The sequence below is a fragment of the Martes martes genome (assembly GCF_963455335.1).
Source record: "Martes martes genome assembly, chromosome: 7".
In the NCBI taxonomy this organism is placed as follows: Eukaryota; Metazoa; Chordata; class Mammalia; order Carnivora; family Mustelidae; genus Martes; species Martes martes.
In genome coordinates, this window is record NC_137894.1 from 5,226,169 (window position 1) to 5,251,090 (window position 24,922).

The 24,922-nt window shown below is 51.8% G+C and overlaps 1 protein-coding gene across 1 annotated transcript; it reads right to left on the reverse strand.

Moving 5' to 3' along the window:
• Positions 1-473: 473 nt before the first annotated feature.
• VPS33B (VPS33B late endosome and lysosome associated) lies at positions 474-21,087 on the reverse strand. The gene is made up of 23 exons (XM_080808656.1): positions 20,676-21,087; positions 17,454-17,534; positions 17,039-17,100; positions 15,081-15,130; positions 14,818-14,885; positions 10,842-10,887; positions 9,748-9,842; positions 9,373-9,477; positions 8,452-8,548; positions 8,152-8,229; positions 7,873-7,946; positions 7,504-7,590; positions 7,223-7,313; positions 6,522-6,596; positions 6,202-6,266; positions 6,023-6,077; positions 4,748-4,794; positions 4,063-4,195; positions 3,175-3,248; positions 2,571-2,672; positions 2,320-2,395; positions 2,003-2,119; positions 474-1,893 (listed from the first exon to the last, which is right to left on the reverse strand). The coding sequence occupies exons 1-23, from the start codon at positions 20,769-20,771 to the stop codon at positions 1,814-1,816; spliced, it is 1,854 nt and encodes a 617-aa protein (XP_080664782.1). The 5' UTR covers positions 20,772-21,087; the 3' UTR covers positions 474-1,813.
• Between the last annotated feature and the right edge of the window lie 3,835 nt (positions 21,088-24,922).

A 24,922-nucleotide genomic window follows, 5' to 3' on the forward strand; every position in this document is an offset into this window, starting at 1 on the left:
TTTATGCAGACTAACACCCCTGCCTGCAGTGTCTTTGATCCTGCACAGCAGCTTACCATAAAAATTGTAAAAAATTCTAGCTGGATACCTGAGGTATACATTTTCCTTAGGATACGCACTGGTAACAGCACTCCTTTATGAAAGAATTGTTTTGATGCTCCAACAACACAGATTTGGATCTTTCTTTTAGCAAGTGGCAGATAGGAAGCAGAGGGACTGGGAGGGACAGTCTTGCAAAAACCCAGGCAAAAAATAGTAAGGATCTCTGGCATGGGGAAGGTGAGGAGAGGATGAGCCAGAGGCATGTAGAAATAAGGGGTAGGGGGACCAGCTGAATGTGGGGGATAAAAGAAAACATCTGAGGTCAAGGTTATAATTTCTTTCATGCACAAGACTTGGGTAGATGATGAGGATGTCAATTGCCGGAACACAGGAGGAGTAGATTGGGGGATTCAAAGTGAGGACAGGAAGTTCAGTTGGAGAGTTTATTTTACACATGTTGAGTTTGAAGGGCCCATGGAATGACCAAGTTGGAAATACCAGCGTGAAACTCAGCAGGAAGAGGAGAGCTTGGGATCTGGAGGCAGCTGACAACAAAGGACAGGGAGGAGACAGGCAGAGACAAGCAGTCCAAGGAGACAGAAGCACGACCCAGGAGACCATAAGAGAACAACAAAAGAGTGTGATGGAAGCTGAGCAGAAGAAAGGAAAAGCCGTTGTCAGGAGGGTCAAGTTAGAGGAGGACCAAAAAGAGGCTGATGGATGTGGTTACAGTTCACAATTTTTAAAAGGTCAAGGGACAGAAAGGCCACTAAAATCAGCAACTGGGGGGGGGGGGCACTGGTGGCCTTTTTAGGAGCACCGTTTGCTAATGCCCGAGCCTGCTCTAACAGGACACAGTCCTTCATTCTGCAGTAAGAGACAACTGCTTAATACTGGAGTGCCTCCTGAAGTTAAAACAGTTACAAACTCATCTTTTCTAAAGTATAATGAATCACGAGAGGCACCTGGCTGGCTCAGTTGGTAGAATGTATGACCACTGACCTCAGGGTCATGAATATGAGCCCACGTTGGGCAAAGTTTTACTTAAAAAAATAAACTAGGGGCGCCTGGGTGGCTCAGTGGGTTAAAGCCTCTGTCTTCGGCTCAGGTCATGATCTCAGGGTCCTGGGATCGAGGCCCACAACAGGCTTCCCACTCAGTGGGGAGCCTGCTTCCCCCTCTCTTTCTGCCTGCCTCTCTGCCTGCTTGTGATCCCTCTCTCTATCAAATAAATAAATAAAATCTTAAAAAAAAAAGTATTATGAACCACAGAATTTTAGAACCAGGAGGGTGCTTGCTGATCATTTCTCTAACCCATCCCTCTCGTTTGATGGTGGAGGAAACTCTGGTACAGGGCAAGTTTCAGGAGAGAAGCAGACCAGGCCCAGACCTACTGCAGAGTCCAGACCACAGAACCCACGAAGCCCCCTTGCTTCGCTAAGAAGACGGAAGAGCGTGTTGAGAACTGAACATGACACTGGAGAGTAGAGGCTTTATCGATGATGATACTCAAACAGGATTTAGCAAAAGATACCTCCTCCTCCTCTTGTCTTTTCAGCACAAGCTGTACTTCATACACAAAACAGAGACCTATCCTGGGGGCCAGAAGTGAGCGCTGTCCTCAGGTAACTTCTCTAAATCCGGAGTAAGTTCCGTGCTCCCCGGCTCTCAGGAGGGTAGTTGGTGGACACTTGGTTAGCAGCTGGGACCAAATTCCTGCATCCCATCGGTAAACGTGTCCAGGGAAGACGTCGACACAGCAGGGACAACGTCAGGCTTTTACCTCACTCATGGCTTCCATAAGGCGAGCACTGTTCGTGACTGCCGTGGTCAGAAAAATGAACCTGTACCCTGTGGGGTCAAACGCGCCAGCACACGGGACCAGGAGCAGATCAGAGCTTGAGAAGCCTTCTGGGCACCGGCCTCTGTCCCCCAGGTCCCCCTTTCTATTCTCTCTTACCTTTCTCCCTGCCCAGGAACCGGAGGGCCGAGATCTCCGAGAACGTGCAACCACCCAAGAACACCACCATGATGAGGCGCAAGGACTCGCTGGAAGCCTTGTCCTCCTTGGTCACGTCTGCAGGGGTGGGGGCAGACCCAGCTCTTCCGTGGCGGCCGGCCCTGGGCGGCGCCCCCAGCACCCTTCCCCCCGGCCCCGGGTGCTGCCCCCAGCAACACCCACCCCCACCCCCGCTGGCACCCCCCGCACCCCCTGCCTGCCCCTGGTGGCACCGCCAACGACCCCCCCGCCTGCCCGCCAGGGCCAGCGCGGCGCACCTGTGAAGGCCAATTCATTGCAGTTGAGCAGCCGCACGACTTCGTCCAGCCCCTGCCAGCTCCGCCGCTCCAGCACCTGGGAGGCACGAGCCCGGGGGGCCAGTCTGAGACCCCACCCGGCTGAGGAAGGGCAGGCCGCGGCACCCAGACCGTCGTGTCTCTTGTTAGTTACTGGGGAGGCTGGAGGTCGGGACAGGCCGGGGACCAAGAGAAGGCAGAGGGCGACACGTGAACGGGTCGCTTCCTCTCACCTGCTCGATGAGTCGGCAGCTCAGGGGCACGTAAGCGCCACTGAAGACATACGCCATGTCCCGTGGCACTTTCAGATCATACTCGCCGTCCACGCGTGGGATCTAGAGGGCAAAGGGGGCTACGTGAGGCACGTGACAACTCATCTCTCTGGCCTCGTACTCGGTCAGAGAAAAGGACATCCCCCAAAGCAGGTTTATTTCAGCTAAAAGGAAAACCGGCAAAAGCCCTTAAAAAAAAAAAAAAATCCATAACCAAAGATTAAAGCTTTTGTTCAGTACCCACTGATTCTCCTGAACGAGTTCCCCCAGCTCCCCACGAAGGACTGGGAAGAAAGATGCCCCGCTGCCGATCCCCCGGAGACGGGGACGTGTCTGTCACTGATGAGGCACTCAGCCTCCCCTCTGACATTCGTGGGTGCTTCTTCCAGTTTATTAAGTGAATGAATCTTTGTCTCTTGCCTCATTATTAAATTAAGCTCATGCTATGATGCTACCAGATGAAAAGATCTTTATCAAAACAAAACCACAAAGAGATGTCGGGGATTCAAAGCTCTCCGCCAAGGACCAGACCCACGGCTTCCCCGTCCATCCTGAATCGACGTACCAAATTCAGCTTCTTGCTGATGGCACGGAAATTGCTCCTCTTGGCCAGAGAACTGAAGGCATCAGTAATCTTTCCTGGGAAGGAAATCTGTGCTGGATTTCACCGAAGATCGACGGATTCGTGACCCTGCCCCGGGGGACACCACTCAGGAAATGTCAAATAGTAGGACCTCGCAGGTAGCAAGACCGCTCACGTCTCAAGGCCCTCCTCAAAGCCGTTCACCTAAAATTCCCTGGAACTTGGGGCGCCTGGGTGGCTCCGTCGTTAAGCATCTACCTTCAGCTCAGGTCACGATCCCAGGGTTCTGGGATCGAGCCCCGCATCGGGCTCCCTGCTCAGCGGGCAGCCTGCTTCTCCCTCTCCCACTCCCCTGCTTGTGTTCCCTCTCTCTCTGTCAAATAAATAAATACAATTTTTTAAATAAATAAAATAAAATTCCCTGGACCTGATCAAGATACTCGCCAGCCTCTGCCCCGCCACAGTCTTCCTACAGGTACCGGCCACCCACTCGGTGCAACGGGCAGAGCGACCCGAGCTCACTGAGGGGTGCAGGCCTCGGAGTCAGCTGACCTGGGCTCAGGTCTGACTCAATGGGGGTCCTTGAACACGTCCCTCAACCTCACTCAGCCTGTTTCCTTCTCTAGAAAATGGAGGCTATCAGCTTGCGTGCGTGAGGATCAAGTCGGTCTTGGCCGGTCAAGTGCCGGTCTTGGCACATGGTAAGTTCAATAAAGGGGACGAGTCCCTGTCTGCAGAAGCAGGAGCAACGCCGGAAGAGTGACCAATCATCCTCCTTCCCCAGCTCGCTTGCTTCCACCTGGGGCGCTCTGGCACTACGAGGAGAGGGGACCCCGGCCAGGGAAGGGGCTCCCTGGGCTCCCTGCTCACCTGCGGCCTTGTCCGTCACCAGCTTGCTCACTTTACTCTCCACGGCTGTGAGCGTGTCCCCCGGGGCCTGCTCTGTGAGGAGCCCCGCTCGCCGCAGGTTCGAGAAGGTAAGCAGGTGCTCAGGGCCATAGCTCTGAAGACAATACAATTCTGACATTTACTGACCATCGGCTCCGCCAAGATCTAACACTGTCAGGTGACACGGAGGTGAGGGACAGAAGGGCTATGCATTCGGGGCCCAAAAGAAATAACCAAACACCAAGGAGGGGGGAAAAGCACGGAACGATGAGAGGAGAGAGAAAGCCGCTGATGTAAGGGTGCTGGGGAGGGCTTCACAGATGAAGTAAGACGAGAAGACCTGGAAGGAAAGCCGTATCACCCCCATATAAGATGCTAAAGTGAAAGAGAGCCCCAGGGGTGAGAACTCAGCACCCAGTCCACGGCTCAGTGGCTCCGGCTCCCCCAGCACTGGCCACCCAGGCAGGGAGTGGGGGAGACAAGGGCAGTGGGAGGGTCTCTGCGTGCTGAGGCGGACTATCCTGAGACGCTCCAGGAGGGAGGTCAGACTGGGAACAAAATGGGGATGCAGACAGGAAAGGGGCCATTTCTTCTGCCTCTTTCAGAAGTGTCCGATGATGAGCTCCCTCCACCCAGTTCCCTCCAGAGTCCATTCTCCTGGCCTCACCTGCAGATACTGTGTTTTCAGAGATCGGTAATCCTTGGGAATCAAACCTGAGGGTCCGGAAGATAAGACAGGTTCACGCAAACGCCAGCTGAGGGGTCCCGAAACCGACAGCCATACCCAGCCACCCACCCTCTTATTCCCCAAACAACCTTTATCGGGAGGAAGGATTCAGTAAATGTTAACCTTGCTTCCAGCGGGTTGATTCTAAACTGACTCCTAAACTTAAGCTCGCTTATCAGCGGGGACGGCGGTGGGACTGGGCAGGAGGAAGGCAAAGGGACTTGGGCGCCTTCCTTCCTGGCTTGGGGCCAGCGCTCCTGCATCCTGCTTTACAAGCTACCGAGGAACAGGACAAGTGTTCAAATGAGGTCAGAAAGTGTGGTCTGAAGGGCGCCTGGGTGGCTCAGTGGGTTAAGCATCTGCCTTCGGCTCGGGTCATGATCTTGGGGTCCTGGGATCGAGCCCCGCATCGGGCTCTCCTCTCCGCGGGGTGCCTGCTTCTCCCTCTCACTCTGCCTGCCTCTCTGCCTACTTGTGATCTCTCTCTCTCTCTCTGTCAAATAAATAAATAAATAAAATCTTAAAAAAGAAAAAAAAGAAAGCACAGTCTGAGGTGCCGTCCTCCAGTGAGGTACGAAGAATGGGCTTGCAAGTCAGGATCGTGAGCGAGTCATGGGGACGAACGGCACAGGGAGTACAGCTGACGGTATCGTACTGGCTGGCTGGTGGGGAGCCCAGCCCAATGTACACACCTGTCCCATCCCCATGCCATACAGCTGAAACTAATATGTACCATCATGTGTCAACTCTACTTTCAATTAAAAAAAAAAAGATGAAAGGGTTGCATGAACAGGTTAAAAGTTATGCCCTAAGAGGTCACAGAATCTGAGCTTTTGGAAATGTTTATGAAATTGTTTGGCTGTCCCCTTTTCCTGGACTGTCTCTTTATTATGAAAGCTCGTGGAAGGTAGGTGGACAGACAGAACAGAGAGAGAAATGCCACTCTGAGCTGTGCCCCGTGGTCCTAAGATGTGACGGCGCTTGTTCCGGAAGGCCTGGGTGTGGTCCTGCTCAGGGTCCGGACACTAAATGACCCCGGGCCCCTGGAGATGTCTCACTCGGAACAAAGACGGCTTTATCTTACAGGGGAAAGAATCTACGAAATTACTGGGAAATGTTCTGTCTGCTGGGATATTTTCTGTGTCATTCACAGTGACGTCTTCCATTCCTAAGGTACAGTTTTTCAGTCTGGCATCTTTGGTTCCAGGGGCTCACCGTTCTCAGTGATGGACAAAAGGCACATGAGGCGAAGGCTTTCTATAGGCGACACCTGCACGGGAAGAGAGTCCTGGAGAATTCAAGTTCCGTGACACACGTTCTTCTCTCCTCTTCCATCTGCTGGAGGCCAAGCCCGCCATGATACAACATTCCCAGCAACCCGGCCACCTGCTCACCTGCCGGTCTATGTGTTCTTCGATGTAGCTGGTGCTCTCCCGGATGTTGAAGCCCTCCAGCAGCGCTGCGAAAAGCAGAGGAGAGCCCGTAACGGGGGAGCCGCTCAGCTGTTGCCATCTATGCTAATGGGTGTCTGTCTCCCCATCTTTCTCTATCCTTGTGGGGGGGGGTTTAAGGGATTCCCTGGACTTCTAGCAGGAACCAGCATTCCACCCACCCAGAATCAGCTGGAAAGAGCCAGAGAACATCTTTGCTGGGTGGGATGGTGCTGGGAGCAAGGGAAGCATCGGAAGGAGCCGAGCATGGCCCCCACCGTTACCATGTTCAGTCTTGATGAGCTCCTGGAAGTCCTGCTTGGTCTTCTTCTTCATGATGGATTCACAGGCCCCGATATCTGCAGACAGGACAAAAAGCAAGCTGACATATTCCCAGTTCTGAAAGGATATGTCTTGGGGTGCCTGGGTGGCTTAGTCAGTTAAGCATCTGCCTTTGGCTCGGGTCACGATCCCAGGGTCCTAGGATCAAGCCCCACATCGGGCTCCCAGCTCAGAGGGAAGCCTGTTTCTCCCACTCACACCCCCCTGCTTGCGTTCCCTCTCTCTCTCTCTGTCAAATAAATAAATCTTTTTAAAAATTAAATAAATAAAAGGCTATGCCTTATTGTCCAGAAGAATAAAAGCTTTTTTTTTTTTTTAATATTTTATTCATTTATTTGAGAGAGAGAAAGAGAACACGAGTTGGGGCAGGAGCAGAGGGAGAGGGAGCACACTCCCCGCTGAGCTGGGAACCGCACGCAGGGTCGATTCCAGGACCCTGGGATCATGACCTGAGCTGAAAGCAGACGCTTAACCGAGGGGAGCCACCCAGGCGCCCCAGAACTAAAAATTCTTAAGGCAAACTGCAGAAGTATGTCTTTCCATTTTAGACAAAACAAGATCATTATTTGCTGGGGGAACACAGACGTCCCCCCAGGGCAGATCTCCTCTGTAGCAGCCCCTCGCCCCGCCCCCCGAAACCTACGGACACTCAGCAGGCGGTGCTCCTGTTTCAGTCCCTTGAGCTCCTGGGACACGAAGTTCTTCATCTGTTTGATGTCCATGCCCCTGCGGCGCTGCGGGAAGTCCCCGTAAGGTCAGCCTCTCCCTGCCTTCAGCCGTGAGCGGCCTCCACCCTCCCCCGCGCCCCACCCCCAACTCCTAGAGAAAAGATAAGGGCTGTCATCAAATCAGAAGGGAGCCAAAGGGCAGCAGCCTTGGGAAACTGGGGACACCAAACAGAAGACCCCGGGCTTGGAGCCTCACATCATACTGAGCTTGCAAGTTCCGGGCCTTCTGGCTCAAAAAGCCGAAGACGTTGGAGAAGTGCTCGTTACGGATCTCATTAAACACCTGCAAGGGGAACCAGACAGCGACGACTTACCAGAGAGAACCCTAACTAGGCCCCCCTCCCCCAGCAGTGTAATGAGAGCACAAGAAGAGTGCCCGGCTGTGTCAGCAAAAGCACAGAGAGGGCCGCGCTGCTGTCACCAATGTCAAGCCCCAGCTATGATGCTCTGGGGTTCGCTCTTCCCTGGAGGGGGAGCCCCCGCCCCCAGGCTCTGCCTCCCCTCCCAGAGCCGGGCCCAGAGCGGCCCAAGAGTGACCCACCAGCCAGCACCCGCATACTCTCACCTTGTCCTCAGCATTGAGTAGAACCTTTAAGCTCCTGTCAGAGGATGTGACCTCCGGGCCGAAGTCGACACTCCCTTTGAGAGCAGAGGGAGCGGCTCTGAGGACCCTCCAGGGAGGGCTTCCCTCCCCTCCCCTTTCCTGAACTGCCATTCAGAGTCCCCCGAACTATCTGGAAGCCAGCAGTCTGTTCAGAGTCCGAGGCTCTCCCACAAGCCCTGCCCCCTGCGAGAGCCCCCCGGGAGCTGAGGACCCCCTTTGCCTCGCCAAGATGCCACTTACCACACTTGACACGGAAGGTGTCGTCCACCAGGCCCTCGTAGACCACCTGGGAGCAGAGTGCCGTCACGAAGTCCACGTCTGAAACCGAGATCGGCGGCCGTGAGGGTCCTCCCTGACCTACGTGGCTACCCAGTTCGCTCGGTGTCAGCTCACGGGCCTCCCCAGGGCCCAAGGGCTGTGCTCCCGGTCAACGCTGCTGTTCACAGCCCCGACCTGAGGATCCGAACTAGGCTGCCACAGTGGCCCGATCCCCATGTCTTCAAGGGTCCAGAGATGACAGGAGCGCTGAGCATCCTTTACCTCTGTCTAGGAGGAAGACATGTCCAATCTCTGGCCTTCGGCCCTTGGTCTCGCCATCCTCTTCCTCCTCCAGTTTCCTCCACAGTTCATATGACATCTGCCGGGGACCAAGACATTCTCAGTCTCGTGTCAGGTCCCTGCTGCAGTCCACCCCTACCGAAGCCACCTCTTTTCCACGTGACATCGCTCCTTGACCCCGAGAGGGGAGCTCATTATTTATTTATTTATTTTTAAAGATTTTATTTATTTATTGGACCGACAGAGATCACAAGTAGACAGAGAGGCAGGCAGAGAGAGAGGAAGGGAAGAAGGCTCCACACCGAGCAGAGAGCCCGACGCGGGGCTCGATCCCAGGACCCTGGGATCATGACCTGAGCCGAAGGCAGAGGCTTTAACCCACTGAGCCACCCAGGCGCCCCGAGGGGAGCTAATTATTAACACCACTACCCACAGCACTCCCATCTGCACCCACTCCCCCCCAGCCTCTCTTTGCTGACGAAGGACTCTCTCTGTCCCCGAAGAAAAGACTTAGGAGTGCTATCCCAGAGGCCCTGGCTCTTGCCTTTCTGTCCGTCACACAAGCCCTCCCCTCTGAGGAACTCTTCTGAACAATAAAAGCAAACTAGGGGCGCCTGGGTGGCTCAGTGGGTTAAAGCCTCTGCCTTCGGCTCGGGTCATGATCTCAGGGTCCCGGGATCGAGCCCCGCGTTGGGCTCTCTGCTCAGCGGGGAGCCTGCTTCTCCTCTCTCTCTGTCTGCCTCACTGCCTACTTGTGATCTCTGTCAAATAAATAAATAAAATCTTCAAAAAAAAAGCAAGCTAAAGAATATAGCTCTTATCACAGATGCCCCCGGGCAGTCCCCACTGGGCAGAGGACAGGTACAATAGGGCCATCGGGACCACATCACCGCACGTGCCCACCTTGGTGCAGCGGCCAATTCCGTAGCAGTTGGGGAAAGGCCCGTAGAGGGTGCTGAGAAGGTGCAAGGCCTGTGCCACAGTGTTGATCCAGCGCTGATCTCCTTCCTGCAGGAACCACATGGGCCACAGAGATACGGCTCAGCCCAACAGACGCATCTGGAAAGGGGCAGGCCCGAGCAGCCCGGGGCGGGAAGGCCAGGCGTGGGGACTGCCCGAAAGGAAGTCCCGGGGCTAGCAGCCATTCCATCTGCAAAACGCTCTTCCTCATAATATAAGTTATAGGACTCACAGGAGGGTACGTCCATGTTTCTAGCCCACGGGACCCCGTGTGTGTCCCCACCTGTCGGTGCCAAGACTCAGGGACCCTTCACTTACCAGGAAGTAGTCCCTGAAAAACTCTGGGAGCTCCATGCTCAACAGATCCACGTCAAGAGGCAGCAAAAAGAAGGCCCACTCGTCACAGCTCACGTCTGCGGGAACAGAGCACGTCAGCCTCCCCGCAGAAGGCGCCGGGCTCCACGCTGAGAGAGAGGGTCCGCCATGGTGACGCGGGAAGAGCCGGGCGCCTGCCACACGCCCAGCCCCAGCACGCTCAAAGACGAGCGACAGTCTGGGCCTCAGAGGAGTTCACAGTCGGGTAACGAAAGGAGTCGGGCACACCACAGCCTGTCACGCCCTGTGAGGAGGCTGTTTTCCCTCGAGGGCCGACCGGAAGTGCTGAGGAAACATCTGCTGCTCGGCAAATACTGACAGAAAGCCACCGACGTGCGGGCACCAGGCCGAGCCCTGGGGGTGCGGGAGTGCAACGGACACGCTCCCCATCTTCTGCGAGAGAATGCCACTCTAGGGAGAGAGATGCCCGCCAGACACAGCTCATCACAGCTGCGCCCCAAAGAACAGCGATCCGGAAGCACAAACACCTCAGGGATCCAACCCCCGCTACGTGGGGCTTAAGAAAAGTAGAGGAGTAAAGGAAAGACTTCCCTAAAACAGCAGCGTTTACACTTAGAATTTGAGTAAGGTTGGGTATGGGAAAAAAAAAAGCTGAGGGTGGAGAATGTTCTAGGCCACAGGAAAAGCACGTGGAAGAGCCCATGGCTGGAGGGTGGAGCGTCAGGAGGGAGCTGTACAAGGTGAGGCTGAGGGGCCAGGCAAGGGCCAACTGCAGAAGGCCACCGAAGATTCTGGCACCAGGGCGGGATCTGCAGCAGGGAGCACAGTGCTCAGGTCAGCGTGGCAGGCAGAATGGAGGGAGGGAAGGCACACTTTTTCTTTGTGGAAGTCTCGGAAAGGGAGGAATGGCGGCACCTGGCACCCCCTTCAGCCTTCCCTTGAGGGCCCAGAACCGCTCTCCATGGTCAAGAACAGCCCCTCGGCCCAGGCCAACAGGCAGAGACGAGGGGCCCAGTTATTTCCTTCCCTTCATCCCGCATGTTCCCCTGTCTCCACTCACGGCCGCCTCCTCTCACCTCCGTAGACTCCCTCTTCCTCCAGCACCATCTCACATGCGTGAAACTGGAAGACAAGAGGGAGGGGTTGGCGACCACCTTCTTCTCTGTTCTTTCCATCTGTCTGGTGTCCCTCCGCGGTCACTGCTGAGGACAGCACCTACTGAACCCAGCGACGACGACAAGGGAGCATGGACTCTTAGGGACAACAGGAAGGACCACTGGGACCATCTAGCCCGGCGCTTCGTTTCCCTTTATCTGCTTTATTTATGCATTAAGTCCGTTGCTCTTTTCTCCCCGCGAGCCTGGAAAGCTCCACAAAGGAGAAGGCATTTCGGCATCACTGAAGGCTGCGTCCCACAGACAGACGTGGGAGGGCACGAGCGCACCTCAGAAACAGGGGAGGCGGGGCAGGTGGCCGGGAAAGAGCGGGGGGTGCGGAGGGAGGCTGGGGTAGGGCACGCCCAGGGGACGCCTGGAGTCACTGAGAGGTCTGGAGAGCCAGCCCGGGGGTCCCTGGCACAGGGTATTTAAAGTAGGTGGTTTGTCCAAGAGAAAAGAACACAGAGGGACACGAGCGCTAAGGACAGGATTTTAGGCACCACCACAATTCCACGGGCAACACCTGGCGAAGACGGAAAGATGACACGGAGGTGGAAACGGGGACTGAGCCCTTCAAAAGGCAGCAAAGGTCAGTCTCAGGAAGAATGGGCAACAGTGTCAAATGCCAGGGACACTAAGAAGGACGAGCAGGAACCAGGCATCACCGAGTTTGACAAGAGAGCCCTGGGGGGACTCGATTTAAAGGCGAAGGCAGCGGTGAGGACGCAGGAGGAGTGACAGCGAGAAGTCTGGACACAACAGAAGGGAGAGCCCCTGACCGCGGGAAGACATGAAGGGGAGAACTGCTGAGAAGGGGTAGACATGGGGCGCCTGGGTGGCTCAGTCGGTTAAGTGTCTGCCTTTGGCTCAAGTCCTCATCCCAGGGTCCTGGGATCGAGCCCCGCATGGGGCTCTCTGCTCAGCGGGGAGTCTGCTTCTGCTTCTCCCTCTGTCCCTGGCCCCTGCTCCTGCACTCTCTCTCAAATAAAGAAAGAAAGAAATCTTTAAAAAAAAAAAAAAAAAAAAGGAGAGCTAGACATGGTTGAAGACAAAGCAAAATGGTAGAGAAGGAATGTGGGCACGGGGCCAGGGACACACGCGAACCGGTAGATCGGGAAGGGGAAGAGGCCGGGGTCACTTCCTCCTTTGAGACAAGCGGGAAGAAGGCGAAATACTTGGAGGCAATGAGGAAGGAAGGGGGAGCACTCCCGTCGGTAACGATGGTGACAACTGATGTGCATTAAACATCTGACACCTGCTAGGCATCGCTGTTAGTATTTTGTAAGGATCACCTCCCGTGGGCCTCCTGATGACTCCGCGAGATGTGGAAGATTCATGCTTCGGGCTCCTTATCTCCTTCACACAAAAGAATCCTATTCATCCCTAATTCATTTCTTTATTTCTCTCTCTTTTGTTTTAAGTAGGCTCTATGCCAGGCTCGAACTCACAAGCCTGAGATGAAGGGTCACATGCTCTAGGCCAGCCAGGGGCCCCGTCCCTCACTCAGTTCTGTCAGTGAAACTAAAACTGTGTGCCCACTTTTAGTGCTAAATAAGGAATTCCGGAGCCCAGGTTGCAAACTGCCAATCTCCATAATTAACAAAAGGAGTCTCAGGAAGACAGATTCCCTCTTCCCTAAATTACTGAGGGAGATTGTCTGTGATATAAAATTTGGTCAAAGAATCTAACTAGATAAGATGTGAGATGGAGAAAATTCATCAAAATATCAATTTTGTTTTTCTGTGCAACAGGGAGGCTTGTAGGATTATTTGAAACTGTTACCAACTTGTTCTATTCCCTATTTAAACAAATCTCTCCTTGGAAGTGTAATTTGAAAAAAAGGGGTTTTATAAGACTCCAAAAATGAACTCATTGCCACAGTTCCCTTAATAACATTTAAAAGTAACCTGTAAGTCCGACTGGTTATCTTAATAATCTCTTGCCCCGGGGACACCTGGGTGGCTCAGTCGGTTAAGCCTCTACCTTCTGTTCAGGTCATAATCCCAGGGTCCTGGGATCGAGCCCCATGCTGGGCTCCCTGCTCAGTGGGGAGTCTGCTTCTCCCTCTCCCTTTGCCCCTCACCTGCTCGTGCTCTCTCCCTCTGTCTCTCTCAAATAAACAAATAAAATCTTGAAAAAATAAAAATAATAATTTCTTGCCCTGGTAATGACATTGTACTTGATATACTTGTATTTCCCAACAGGAAAACTAACCACAAGATTGTGCTATGAATCTTCAAGAGAAGATCATTAGCTCTTTCTTCTTATTTCTTTTATGTGACGAGAAAACAACATAAGCCTGTTATTTCACTAGGTTTCCTAACGAAAACTGAAAGTCATTTAAAAGAGGTAACTACTTGCCATTTGCCACAACATGGATGGAGCTAGAAAGTATAACGCTAAGGGAAGTAAATCAGAAAAAGACAAATACCGTATGATTTCACTCATATGTGGACTTTAAGAAACAAACAAACGTACAGAGAAAAAAAGAGGCAGACCAAAAGTCAGACTCTTAACTAGAGAGAACAAATCGATGGTCACCAGAGGGGCGGTGAGCAAGGGGATGGGAGGTACAGGTGGAGGGGATGGAGACTGCACTTACCGTGCTGACCACTGAGTAATGCACTGAATCGTTGAATCCCTGTATCATACACGTCAAACTAACATAACACTGTACGTTAACTATACTGGAATTAAAATAAAAAGTAAAATCAAATGTTCAGCCCTGTTATGTTTAAAAACATAAAAGGTAAGTACTACTATCAACTCCATTTTACAGATGAGCAAACTGAGACCCAGAGAGAGCAGTTACGTAAGTCACGTAAGCTGTCCAAGATCCCGCAGGTAGAAAGCGCCTGAGCCAGGATTCACACACAGTTTGGCTTCAGTGTCTCGGACTGAGCTACTGCTTCCACCTTCTCTAGGGTTTTTTCGGAAAGACTGAAAAAAGAATCAATCCCTGTCCTTTGAACTTGAATTTCTATCTGGTCTCCATGCGACGTGGCACTCCCTGGGGCAGCTTTACGGGCGCTGGCCAGGCCACGGGCGTAAGGTCGAGTAGGGACACAGCGGGCACCTTGCTGGCATGGGGGTGAGAGCAGAGCCTGATGCATCACGGAACGGAGATGCCCCGGTCACCGGACACTATAGCCTCGGAGCAAAAGTAGACGGAAGAGACCTGTAGCTCACGGCGTGACTGTGGGCTTTACTCCCCTCGGAGACTCAGAGCTGGGGTGGAGTAAGATGGTCTCTCAGCTCCTTTTTTTTCCCCTAAAGATTTTATTTATTTATTTGACAGAGACAGAGATCACAAATAGGCAGAGCGGCAGGCAAAGACAGAAGGAAGCAGGCTCCCTGCTGAGCAGACAGCCCGATGCGGGGCTCGATCCCAGGACCCTGAGATCATGACCTAGGCTGAAGGCAGACGCTTAACCCACTGAGCCACGCAGGTGCCCTCTCAGCTCCTTTCTTGTGTAAGAAAAGGCCTTTCCAGAGGACACTGCTATTGTTTAGTCACCCAGGGGCAGCCGGCCACATGTCTTGCGTGAGCATGGAGAAGTACTGATTTATTGTACTGATTGTTAAAGAGATAAACGGACAGCAATTTCTGAAACGCCCTAACACAGTGCACGTCACTACACAAAAGTCTGAGTTAGAAGGGATACACAGCAGCTTCTGCTTCAAAAGAAGAAGTCGACACACAGGCCACCTCTCACAGTTCCACACTAACTGGCACAGCTTGAAGACAGAGCCTCTGCTGAACCATCACGGCGGCATTAATGACTAGACCGTGACAGGTGTTTCGTTCCGTCACACACAAGTGGCTTTGGCCCCCTGTCCCTTTCCAGCCTCCGTCCTGATCTACCTTCTCCTCCTCCCACCAACCCACACTTACCTTCTGAGGGCTGAAGATCACTTTGTATTTTCGAGTTCGGCCAGCCAATTTGTCAGCATTGACAAGACCTACAGACAGAAGGAAAGCAGCCCAGAAAGCCACGGGCCATCTGTTAGATGCGAAGCAAGGAAGCAGACATCCCCTCCGAGGGGCACGGCCCATTCAGACCACCTTTTCTCATCAAAGGTCCTTATGGCCCGGGCCCTCCATCTCCGCCACCCTCCGCTAGGTCTTAGGTACCTGTGGCTTCATCCCATACTCACTGGCAACGTATCGCATGTTCTTGATGCGGGGCCGGACCAAGAAGCACAATCTGCGGGCGAGAGGGTTAAAAAACAAAAACAAAAAACCTCAGTGAAGGGGCGCCTGCGTGGCTCAGTGGGTTAAAGCCTCTGCCTTCGGCTCAGGTCATGATCCCAGGGTCCTGGGATCGAGCCCCGCATCGGGCTCTCTGCTTAGGGAGCCTGCTTCCTCCTCTCTCTCTACCTGCCTCTCTGCCTACTTGTGATCTCTGTCTGTCAAATAAATAAATAAAATCTTTAAGAAAAAAACAACAAAAACAAAAAAAAACCTCAGTGAAGAGAAGTCCTGAAATTAGTGACAGCTGTTTAGAAGAAACAAAGGAAGTCAACTGTTCCATCATCTGCTCTTCTGGCCAGGCCTATAGCTCTCCTCCGGGTCAAAGCTACGCCCGCTCTCTCGGCCAACGGCCTCCCGCGCACAGAAGACCCCCTTCCGTACCCCAGGCACCCGGGCACGGCGCCTGCTTACTGGCCGGTGGCGGCCCCGGGAGCTCCTGCTCTCACGTAATTTACAATCTACTGGGCAAAGTCAGATACACACGCATGAAGTATATGGATAATCCAGTGTTAGAAACAATCCAAGAAAGTATATAAAATGGTGTTTTTCCAGTGAGGGGGGTTCATGGAGGTGCTCTCCATGTATCCAAGAGAATTTTTTCCTCTAAGGGAGCACGAACATTACTGCAGGTTGAAAAATATAAAAGATAAAAGCGAAGGCCAGACACACACTGTCTGTGACTATGTGCCAAATGACTAGGACAAACACTAAACGCCGTGGAGATCCAGGGGAGGAGGAGAGCACCCTGGACCAGAATGGCGACACCGGGCTTCAGGGAGGAGGCGGGGCTGGGCTCCGGAGGCCGGGCGTCTCTCGCAGGGGCAGAGAGGGCAGGACAGGACGGCAGGCAGAGGGAATGGGGTGGCCAGAGGTCAAGGCATATGCACACAGCTGGGGCATGAGACCGTGCGAGACAGGGCGCCTGGCTGGCTCAGTCATTGGAGTAAGTAACTCTTCTCTTTTTTTTTTTTTTTAAAGATTTTATTTATTTATTTGACAGACAGAGATCACAAGTAGGCAGAGAGGCAGGCAGAGAGCCAGAGGGAAGCAGGCTCCCTGCTGAGCCGAGAGCCCGACTCGGGGCTCGATCCCAGGACCCTGAGATCATGACCTGAGCTGAAGGCAGAAGCTTAACCCACTGAGCCACCCAGGCGCCCCGGCGTAAGTGACTCTTGATCTCAGCGTCAGGAGTTTGAGCTCCACACTGAGTGTAGAGATTACTTAAATAAATAAAACGTTAAAAAAGAAGAAGAAGAGGAGGAAGAGTAGGAAGAGGAGGAAGAGGAAGAAAAAGAAGAAAGAAAAGAGAAAGTGTGTGTTGGGCAGAGGCTTGAGGGGACACGTGATAGACAGGGCTGGAAAGGCAGGGTGACCCTCACTGCAGGCAGCCTTGGCATCTGTGATGAGCGATCTGGACTTTAGTCAGTAAATAAGAGAAGCCCTGAAGGTTCTTGAGAAGGACATAATAAAAATATTTTTCAAAGATTAATGAAGCTGGGGCGCCTGGGTGGCTCAGTCGTTAAGCATCTGCCTTCAGCTCAGGTCATGATCCCGGGACCCTGGGATCGAGCCCCACATCGGGCTCCCTGCTCAGCGGAAAGCCTGCTTCTCCCTCTCCTACTCCCCCTGCTTGTGTTCCCTCTCTCGCTGTGTCTCTGTCAAATAAATAAATAAAATCTTAAAAAAAAAAAAAGCTTAGTCAATCTGGCTAGAGATGGTAGATCGGATTAGAGAGAGAAGAGGACAGGGGAGGGAAAAAGTGCCAAAGTGCAGGGAGGTGAACCACATCACAAACATGACGGAAGGCAGAGGTGTGGGGACCCCTCCAGCCTGGAGCCCAGATGCTCTCCCAGACACTCACTGTTCACTGGAGCTGACGGCTGGCTTGTTCTCTACCTTATACAGCTTGTCGACTTCATGTTGCTGCAGAGGGAACCCAACAAGACAATGCACATAAGTGCCGGGAAACCCAAAGCGGGACACAAAGAGGACTTCTGGAAAGGCTCCTCTTCGTGCTTCTTCTGGGAATCAAACTGCACCCCCAACCACCATCCCGCTGAACTTTCCTCAAACCATTAACAGGAAAATACCCCAAAACCAAACAATTCAAAACCAACCCAAACAACAGCACCGATCCCCCTTTGCCCACCCAATTTAGCTACCCTGCACTTTCCCTGAAAGGGCAGCCACTCATTAGTAATTTGTACTGTTCACTAAGAGAAAAACTGTTTCATGAGAAGAGAGGGGCCCGAGTCCACTGGGAGAAAGGGTGGTACCTTCAGGATAGAGACGTTGGCGATCCGATCCAAGGGGCTCATGAGATCGGCTTCAATGAACAAGTCCTTTTTTCCTGGAAGCTGAAGAACACGGTACCTTGGGTCACTCACAGGTGACACACGCTCCCTTAGCTGAGAGCTCATCTAGCCATCCACTTAGTAAGAGAAGACTCAGCCGCAAGTGCACTGGGCATCATACCATCTACCCCAGCATCTCATTTATCAACTGTATCCACAGCGGTCCAGTCCTTTCTTCAAATATTTGCCTAGTTTGTCTTCCTATTTTCTGGACCAGTGGAAAGCTATTTCACCTTCTCGAAGGTTAAGTCCTCCTCCTCACTCGACCCTCCTGCTTGCCCGAGACCTTGTTCGGCATCACTGCCCTGTTCACCATTCTGCCTCCCAATAACCCCGATCGCCCTCTGAACAGAGTCAAACCAAAGCCCCACTTAGTATCCGGCAACCCCTCAACTAACTGCCGTCTCTTTTCAAGTATGTTTCTTCTTCTACTTGCAAAAATAACCCACATTCAGTGCAGAAAGCTGAGCCCAGAACAGTCCGAACCCACCCACCCACTCTCCCATCCAAATCCCTGCCATCTGATTCCTGCATCCCTTCGGATGCTGCTGTCTCATGTGTCCAGGGGAAGGAGGGGTCCCACTGAGTGGCAGAGAGAGAGAAGTCATCAGAACTTTTGCTCTGTCCTAGGCCTCGACAGATGGGTCGGGAGCTGGCAGGGATAGAAGACGGCAATCCAGCAAAGGCTGTGGCAAGAGAGCAGGCTGAATGGTAAGGACAGAACAAGCAGTTTGGTTGGCTGATAGGTAAGGTAAGTGCAGGGCAGCGGTTCTCAAACAGGGATGATTTTGCCCGGCCCCGCCCCCCACCCCCCACCCCCATCTGGCAGCGCCTGCAGACATTTTCGGTTATCGGACTGGGGGCAAGGGGTTTGACTGCCATCTACTGGGTGGAGGTTAGAAATGCTGCGAAATATCCTGCAAGGCAGGGACAGTCCCACAGCATCAACAGGCCCCAAATGTCAAGGGACCCAAGCCTGGGAAATCTTGATGTAGGGGAATAAATGGTGGGAAACAGGACTGAAACAGTCGACGGGAACTGGAGCGTAAAGCACCCCAACACCGGGTCAGGGAGTCTGGAGTCGATCCTCTATGAACAAGGGAACAGAAAGCTTTTGCGCCTTGAAGCATCCACTCAGCTGGAAACTTCAGTTGGGTAACTGGGCACGCACTGTGGGTACAGTGGATTGGAGGCATGAGAAACTGAGGCAGGGAGTCCATTTCTGTGGTTAATGCAACAGTCCAAGCAGCCCAAGCATGAAGCAAAGAACGAGGACCTCACTGAAGCTGGTGGTGCCGAGAACAAAAATGCGTTAAGGATACACGGAATGTGTGAGAGAATGTTTTAAATGATTGAAAGAAATTAACAGTGTTAATAACGCTTGCACCTGTTTGCTGGAGGTGAATTTTTTTCTCTACTTTCCCTTATCTTCTACCGTCTCTATAATGTGTGTTATTGTATAATCTCTAAAGTCGGGGGTGAGGAAATATTCTTGGGACTCAGGGACGGATTCAGTTAAACATGAGAGCGGAAGGAGAGTCAAGGATGATTCTAAAGGCTGGAGCCGGAACAGCAGTGCTCGTTCAACAAGAATTTAGTCAGAAGTCAGTTTGGGAGCACCTGGGTGGCTCAGTGGGTTAAAACCTCTGCCTTCGGCTCAGGTCATGATCCCAGACTCCTGGGATCGAGTCCCGCATCGGGCTCTCTGCTCCTCGGGGAGCCTGTTTCTCCCTCTGCCTCTGCCTGACACTTTGCCTGCCTATACTCTCTCTGTCTCTCCAACAAATAAATAAATAAAATCTTTAAAAAAAAAAAAAAAGTGATTTCCTCCTCGCATCTTCACTTCACCCTTTTCAAACCCAAACTAATCAGCCCGTTCCTCTAATTGTTTTTTTCTTTTTTTCATTTCAATTCAGTGTTCATATAAAAAATATTTATTAAACACATGCTATGTGCCTGGCCCTACGCCAGGTACTCCCTGCGTACACAGTGCTGAACATAACAGACATGTTCCCTGTCCTCGAGGACCTTCTAATCTAGTAGGGATCATGGATATTAAGCAAGTCAGTATACATACAACACGTTACAACAACAGCAACAGCATTGTTTTCCTATTAACACAAGATAAAAACCTCAAACTCAGCTCTGCTTCTCTCTCAACCTTTACAACCAGTAGATCTTTGAGTCTTCTTTCACTACGACTTAAAAATCTACCCCTCCCTTCATTCCCACTATCACTAATTTTGCCTGATCTGTGGTACCCTAACTAGCATGCTTGATTCCCATTTACCCCACTCCACACATGGCTATCAAAATCATCTTCATTTTTCTTTAAAGATTTTATTTATTTACTTGAGAGAAAGTACAAGCCAGGGGAAGGGGCAGAGGGAGAGGGAGAAGCAGGTTCCCCACTGAGCAGGGAGCCCAACTCAGGGCTCGAACCTGGGACTCCAGGATCATGACCTGAGCTGAAGGCAGCAGCTTAATTGACTGAGCTGAATTGACTGAGCTGAATTGACTGAAGTATTTCTTCACCCCTTAAGTGGGGAAAGAAAATCTTCGGTAGCTGCCTAATGCCTACTGCGTAACTTCTCATTGCTGTCTTCCCTGTGCCTTCTCCGTCCCTGGTTCCTCAACTTTGCTTCTACCAACCAGTCCATGTGCCTCCTCCATCTCCAAGGAAAATACGCTGATTCTTCACAGTCCAGCTCCTTAAAATTCCTAGATCACTCCAGCTAGAAATGACTGCTTATTCTGAATGCTTCCAGCGCCCTATCACTCATGTACCACACGATACTCCGTGTGGGGTAATCTGTGTTTCAGAGGCTCCTACTGGAGCAGATCCTTAAGGACAATGATGTCTTAACCATCTTTCCAACCCCAGTGATGAGGGGCACGACTGGTGTCTCCCTTGCCTGTACCAAAAAGAAGTGACTTCATTAACTCTCTGCCAGGTCCCAAGCAGCTCTTACTGTCCTCTGGTTTTCCTTCCTAAATGCTTCATTTTGGACCTGCCCCAGAAGCTCCAAGGACAATACCCAGGGCCCGGAACAAGATCAAGGGAACTCCGCAAGGAAGAACTATGCGTCCAGTGAGTGCTAAACTGTGGATGCAGAAAAGACCCCAGGCGTGGCGGGCACTGACCTGCTCCAGCAGATAGATGAGCTGGTCCCGGGCCAGCCTCTTGAGCATGGAGAAGTCAGGCAGCTCTGGGGCGTCCGGCCGATGGGGGAAAGCCATGGCAGCGGGCACCGGAGCAGCGGGGTGTAGGGCGACGCCCTCCGCTCAGAGAAGGTCGGCAGGAGCCCGGGGTAAACGTAGGGCGGCGCTCCTTCAGGCCCGGGCACGGTTCGAAAGAGCCCCCGAAGGGGCCCTCGTTCCTGCGCGCGAATGAATGGCCACGTCTCGGTCGGGCAGCCGCAGCCTCGGAGGACCTTCGTCCAGATCAGCAGCCGCGGGACCGACCCGCCCCTCCCTGGTCCACTCCTCTAGCAGCCAGAATCCCTGTCTACACCCACAGATTTCGCGGCGTGCGGAGAAAACCCCGCCTCCTGCCGGAGAGACAAGCTACTTCCTAGAGCTCCCGGAAGTCCCGTGCGCTCGCCCCGCGCTCAGCCTGCCGGGACGGGGACGGCGCCCGGGAAGGGACCTTTAAAAACGGGAGGCAAAGGGTCGACGTTCTAGTTTCCGACCTGGGCGGGGTGGAGCGGTCCCATCATCATTAATCTTTAAGCGTACACCCAATTCTCCTAGCTCGCGCGGGTTGGGCACTTTTGCTACATTTTCAGAACTTCGTAAAATGGGCGAAACCCACTCCGGATCCGGAGGGCACTGATCCCTGGGGATCTTGGCTGTCAGTCAAAGCTACCCCCACAAATTTAGCTGCTTTGCGGGAGGCAAGACGCGGAGGGATGGGACACCGCGGGGGGAAGAAGGGGAACACGTGGAGATCCAGTGGAAGCTAAGCCCCGCCAGCTATGACCTTTGGATTCAGGAGTTTTGACTCAATATCGTTCGTGAGGAAATGGACAAACTGTGGCATTTTCACGTAATAAAAATAACTGAATACATGAAAGAACCCAGATACAGAGTGGCATCTTTATGATGCCATTTAGATACGGTTCTAGAACAGGGAAAACTAATCGGTGGTGAAAAATTTCAGAAAGTGATTGACTTTGGGGTAAGAATTGACTGGGAAGAGAAACTAGGCAATTTTCAGGGGTGATGGTAATGATCTAGATTCACCTTGTTAAAAAAAAAAAAAAAGCCATTATAAGGGATGGATCCGCTGACAATACCTAAACTCACTAATCCGTCCTAACATCACATCGTCTTCTCCTTGGGAGATGTATAGGAAGTATAAAGCTTCACTCATTGTCAAAAATTGATCCGGATCAAATAAAAAGATGTAAATCCCAGTTGATAGGAAATAGGAGGGTAGTAGGAACATGACAATAAATAAACATCGCAGGGATGAAATCTACTATATCCAAAATACAGGAAAGAGGGATACCCGGATAGCTCAGTCAGTTAGCATGAGACTCTTCATTTCAGCTCAGGGTATGATTACAGCGTGGTCACATCTGGCTCCATGCTCCATGGAGTCTGCTTAAGATTCTCTCTCCCTCTGCCCCTCCACCCTCTCACACTCGCTGTCTATCAATAAATAGATAAATAAATATATATATTTTTAAGACTACAGGAAACGTATGGGTCAGAAAACCTGTAAAATAGGGGAACAGGGGCGCCTGGGTGGCTCAGTGGGTCAAAGCCTCTGCCTTCGGCTCAGGTCATGATCCCAGGATCCTGGGATCGAGCCCCACATGGGGCTCTCTGCTCAGCGGGGAGCCTGCTTCCCTTCCTCTCTCTGCCTGCCTCTCTGCCTGCTTGTGATCTCTCTCTGTCAAATAAATAAATAAAATCTTTTTTAAAAAATAGGGGAATAACGTGGAAAGGGAAACCACTTTGGAATATAAGACACTTATAGGACGAGGCTACATCATGCAACGTTGCAGTGTGTGGACATTGTTTGGATCCTAATTCCAAGAAATCAACCACAAAATTAATTTATGAAACAGTAAGAGAGTAACTATCAGGATACTAGCTGCTAATAATTACTAAAACTTTTAAGGTATAGTCATGGCTTATGTGTCTATGTTAAAGAGTTCAGGGGGCACTGGGATGGCTCAGTCATGAGTCATCTGACTCTTGATTTTGGCTCAGTGGGTTAAGCCTCTGCCTTCGGCTCAGGTCATGATCCCAGATTCCTGGGATCGAGCCCTGCATCAGGCTCTCTGCTCAGCAGGGAGACTGCTTCCTCCTCTCTCTCTGCCTGCCTCTCTGCCTACTTGTGATCTCTGTCAAATAAATACATAAAATCTTTTTTAAAAATGGGCAAAGGACTAAAACATTAAAAAAAAAAGATTTTTATTTATTTGAGAAAGTGCTCCAGCGAGTTGGGGGAGGGGCTCTAAAGAAGACTCTCAAAGCAGACTCCCCATTGAGCACACCCCCCTCCTCCAACTCAGGGCTCCATCTCACAACTCATGAAATCACGACCTGATCTGAAACCAAGAGTTGGAGGCTTAACCCACTGAGCCACCCAGTCGTCCCTGTTCCTTCTTTATTCTGTCCCCATGTCTCAGATCCTAACTCACCAGCACTGCAGTGTTTTGGGAAACTCTACCCCCTTACCCCAGCCCAAGCTGGACAGGGGGCTGAGGGATTCACCCGGCCTGTGTTCCACCTGACTGGGGCCATAGGACTCCACGGTGCCCTGTACCCAGGCAGTCCTCTTTCACTGATTCACAAGACGCGAGGTGAGCTGCACTCTGGGGCACAGGTGCAGGGTCTGGCGGGGGAAGCAACAACTGACACGGCCCTGCCCAGACTGGGAGATAAGGTGGCTCTGGGTGGAATGGACACCTCCTGGCAACCTTGGGGCCAAGCTCAATAGGCTAGCAAGCTACAGACAGAGGACACTTAAGTCCCTGTGCCTTGGAGGGTCTGTGTGTCACCAGTCTGCTCAGGGCAGTTTCCACCTCTCTGTAGCTAAGATTTGAGCTAATGCGGAGGTGGTAGAAAAAGCTCGGTATAAAACACTAGAAAAGTTCTTGAAGCCCAGTGTGGCCACACAAGTTTCTTCTTTGTTTTCTGCTTAATCTTGTATGCTACGATTTTTCAAACAGAGGAAAGCAGGGATAATACTGTAATGCAAGGAACCCCTTGTGTACACATTGCTCAACTTTAATATTTAACAAATGGCCATTCTTTTTCATTATCTCGCATACTTGCCCCACAGCTCCGGCCGGCTTATTTATTTTTTTTAAGATTTATTTTATTACTTGGGGCTCAGTGGGTTAAAGCCTCTGCCTTCAGTTCAGGTCATGATCTCAGAGTCCTGAGATCGAGCCCCACATGGGGCTCTCTGCACTGCAGGGAGCCTGCTTCCTCCTCTCTCTCTCTCTGCCTGCCTCTCTACCTATTTGTGCGCTCTGTCAAATAAATAAATAAAAATCTTTAAAAAAAAAAGATTTATTACTTGACAGAGAGACAGAGAGGGAACACAAGCAGGGGGAATGGGAGAGGGAGATGCAGGCTTCCTGCTGAGCAGAGAGCCTGATGTGGGGCTCGATCCTAGGACTCTGGGATCAGGACTCAAGACGAAGGCAGATGCTTAACGACTGAGCCACCCAGGCACGACACCATCCCCGCCCCCACCAGGCTTATTTTAAAGTGAATCCTATGGAATACCTGGGTGGCTTACTTGGTTAAGTGTCTGCCAGCTGAGGTCATGATCTTGGGGGCCTGGAATTGAGCCCGGCATCCTTGCTCAGCAGGAACCTGCTTCTCCCTCTGCCTGCTGCTCCCCCTGCTTGTGCACTCACTCTTGCTAACAAATAAATAAAATCTTCTTAAAAAATGAAGCGAATCCTATATGCTTCATATTATTTCACCTGTAATACTTATGTATTTGAAAGCCTAACCAAGAAAGTAACATTTGATCTGAGGCTTGAATGACATGGAATCTACCATGTGAAAATCTGGAAACAAAGAACCAGTAGGCGTAAAACCTTAGATTGGCATTTGCAAGAATGGAAAAAAGATTTAAGCTTGGTATGCAGTGGGATGGTAGGGGATGAGGTAAATGGAAAACCTATCAAAGCTTTTTAACAACAGCTTCTAATTTTCCATAGCCCACTGGGGAAAGGGCATAGTCAAATGATTTGCAGGAGTTAAAAATTAGCCAAACAGCATCTTCCACCAAAAGATTCTAATGACAAATTACGATACTTTTTTTTAAGATTTTATTTGAGAGAGAGAGAGAGAGAGATCACAGGTAGGCAGAGACGCAGGCAAAGGAAGAGGAGGAAGCAGGCCCCCCGCTGAGC